The sequence below is a fragment of the Austrofundulus limnaeus genome, unplaced genomic scaffold (assembly GCF_001266775.1).
Source record: "Austrofundulus limnaeus strain Quisiro unplaced genomic scaffold, Austrofundulus_limnaeus-1.0 Scaffold1153, whole genome shotgun sequence".
Classification (NCBI taxonomy): Eukaryota; Metazoa; Chordata; class Actinopteri; order Cyprinodontiformes; family Rivulidae; genus Austrofundulus; species Austrofundulus limnaeus.
Window position 1 is genome coordinate 9,500 of NW_013953555.1, and position 2,512 is coordinate 12,011.

General features: G+C 39.3%; 1 protein-coding gene across 3 annotated transcripts in view; it reads left to right on the top strand.

The window, feature by feature from the left end:
• LOC106534364 (ras-GEF domain-containing family member 1C) overlaps window positions 1-2,512 on the top strand; it is a 15,249-nt gene that overhangs the window by 9,321 nt on the left and 3,416 nt on the right. For 2 of the 3 annotated variants that reach the window (XM_014030981.1, XM_014030979.1), the window contains exons 7-12: window positions 61-162; window positions 582-684; window positions 784-863; window positions 935-1,030; window positions 1,128-1,223; window positions 1,322-1,445. In XM_014030981.1, coding sequence (XP_013886435.1) covers window positions 61-162; window positions 582-684; window positions 784-863; window positions 935-1,030; window positions 1,128-1,223; window positions 1,322-1,445 — 601 coding nt within the window. The remainder of the gene's footprint in view (window positions 1-60; window positions 163-581; window positions 685-783; window positions 864-934; window positions 1,031-1,127; window positions 1,224-1,321; window positions 1,446-2,512) is intronic. The other variant, XM_014030980.1, reaches the window with a different exon arrangement.

The window sequence follows — 2,512 nt, forward strand, 5'->3', positions numbered from 1 at the left end:
GTGTGTGTGTGTGTGTGTGTGTGTGTGTGTGTGTGTGTGTGTGTGTGTGTGTGTCAACAGCAGCCGTGTTTCAGTGATCAGAAGAAGAAAACCTCCAACCTGGAAGCTTATGTCCGCTGGTTCAACAGACTGTGTTACCTGGTAGCAACAGAGATCTGCATGGTGAGCAGGAGAATAAGCAGCATCAAAGGCTCTCGCTAATTTTGACACACGCAGAGGAAAAACACTCAAAATAGCCTCGGTCGGCACATGAAAAACATTTTCACAGCCAAGAACAAACAGCAGAATACAATTATTCTCTGAGATTTGACTTTAAAAATACTGCAAATTTAGAAAGACGTTTTAGAATATATGCAAAGTCATGTTGTGCCTTTGTTATTTGCTGATTTACATATGAGGAGGGGAGCAGGGATTGCAGTTTTGCTGTTGGAGCACCACTGCCCCCTAATGGATTTTTTTAGTTACTGCAACCTCTCTGACGATTATTGGGTTTTTAGCAGTAAAGAAATATGTTTTAATTTGAAAAACTTCAATGTGTAATTTGGATAAAGAAAAAAAAACATGTTTTGTCTGTTTTACAGCCAGCAAAGAAGAAGCAGAGAGCCCAGGTCATTGAGTTCTTCATCGACGTAGCCAGAGAGTGTTTCAACATCGGAAACTTCAACTCCCTCATGGCCATCATCTGTGAGTTGTTTGTTCTATACATGCATGTGTTTCATAATTATAACAGCTCTGGTTATAAAAACAATTTTTTTAAATGTTGTTTGATGTTTATACTTGTAGCTGGCATGAATATGACTCCMGTGTCCCGACTGAAGAAGACTTGGAGTAAAGCCAAGACCGCCAAGTTCTTCATTCTGGAGGTGAACACGGTACCACCCTTTTCGAGTGCAGGTAAAACTCCAAGGCTGACTGTTTATTGTTTGTTTTTCAGCATCAGATGGATCCTACGGGAAACTTCTACAACTACAGAACGGCCCTGAGGGGGGCTGCCCATCGCTCTCAGACTGCCAACAGCAACAGAGAAAGGGTTAGGCTTTGAGCATCATTGTTAATCTGAAGGATTACTGGGTTTATTTCATTAGGTTTTACATATATATGATAATATATATAATGTTTCTCCTCAGATTGTGATTCCTTTCTTCAGCCTGCTTATTAAAGACATCTATTTCCTGAATGAAGGCTGCGCTAATCGCCTGCCCAACGGCCACATCAACTTTGAGGTGCCTTAACTTTGAATTCTTCCCCCTTAGTCGTTAAGGTTTGCACATAATCGAAAACTATCCATCTGAACATTTGCTTGGTTTTGTTTGTTGTGTAGAAATTTGTGGAGTTAGCGCGACAAGTGGGCGAGTTCATGACTTGGAAACAGGTGGAGTGTCCCTTTGAGGAGGATCAGGCCATCCTGCACTACCTCCACACCGCTCCCATCTTCAGCGAGGACGGTGAGTTTAATGCAACACGATGGATCTGTGGAAACAGACCACCGAACTGAAGCCTTTTTAAAACTCTTCTGTTGGAGCCTGAACATCAGTGTTTAGTTTTCTTCTCAGAAAAGAAGACTCCTCGCTACTGCTGTGATTTTACGACGGTTTCTCTTTTTRAAACACCCATCATAAGATGGGACGTATTATGTTATGGACTCATCTGTTGGCCTGTCCAGGTTCTAAATTAATAACTGTGTAACAGAAATGTCAAATTACACAGCTGGACACCCCATGGGACGAGATCTTTGTCTGTGAGCTTCAAGTAACAGAAATGTCTCTAGACTGTCCATCTGTCCATCCTTATGACAGAACCGTAATTCGTCCATGGTGTAACTCCACAAACGTTWAGGGTTGAAGAAAATGTCGTCAGAACATGGCTCCACATTGGTTCTTATTTTAATTAAGATCATTTCAACCAAAGAAATRGTGAGTTTGGACAGGCTGGTAACAGGTAAGTTCTTCACATTGAAAACTGACATCTTTAAAGTTATTTTATCGAACTGTTTGACGATTTATACTATGGACCATCATTAACAGTAAGACTGACCTTTCACCCTGTCACAACTTTATACACTTAATAGACTCAGATGTTCAGGATTYTCATGTGAGGGGAATTTATGCTTCAGATTTGGATTATTCTGACAGTTTCCTGACGACCGTATTATGTCATATTGACACATTTTGACTGGATTGTCCTGAACCTTTCTGCAGAAGTTCCTGTTCAAATCATCCTAAATCCCTTTTATCATCATATACATAAAAGGAAAATGAAAAACATCCTACTCTCCTCTATTTAGTTCTGTTCATTTTAATATAATATAATTATTGTAACAGGCTTTTGTTGGAACTCATCAAAGAACTTGTGATTGGGGCAAATTATAAGTTGTGAGCTGGGTTATTTAAAAATACAAACAAAGGATGACATGTTTTTTTAGGAAGCGTTTGAAGTTTATTTGAAGTAAAGAAATTCTAAACTTTATCAAGTATTTTAATTTACAATGATAAATGACTAGAAACTGAATGAT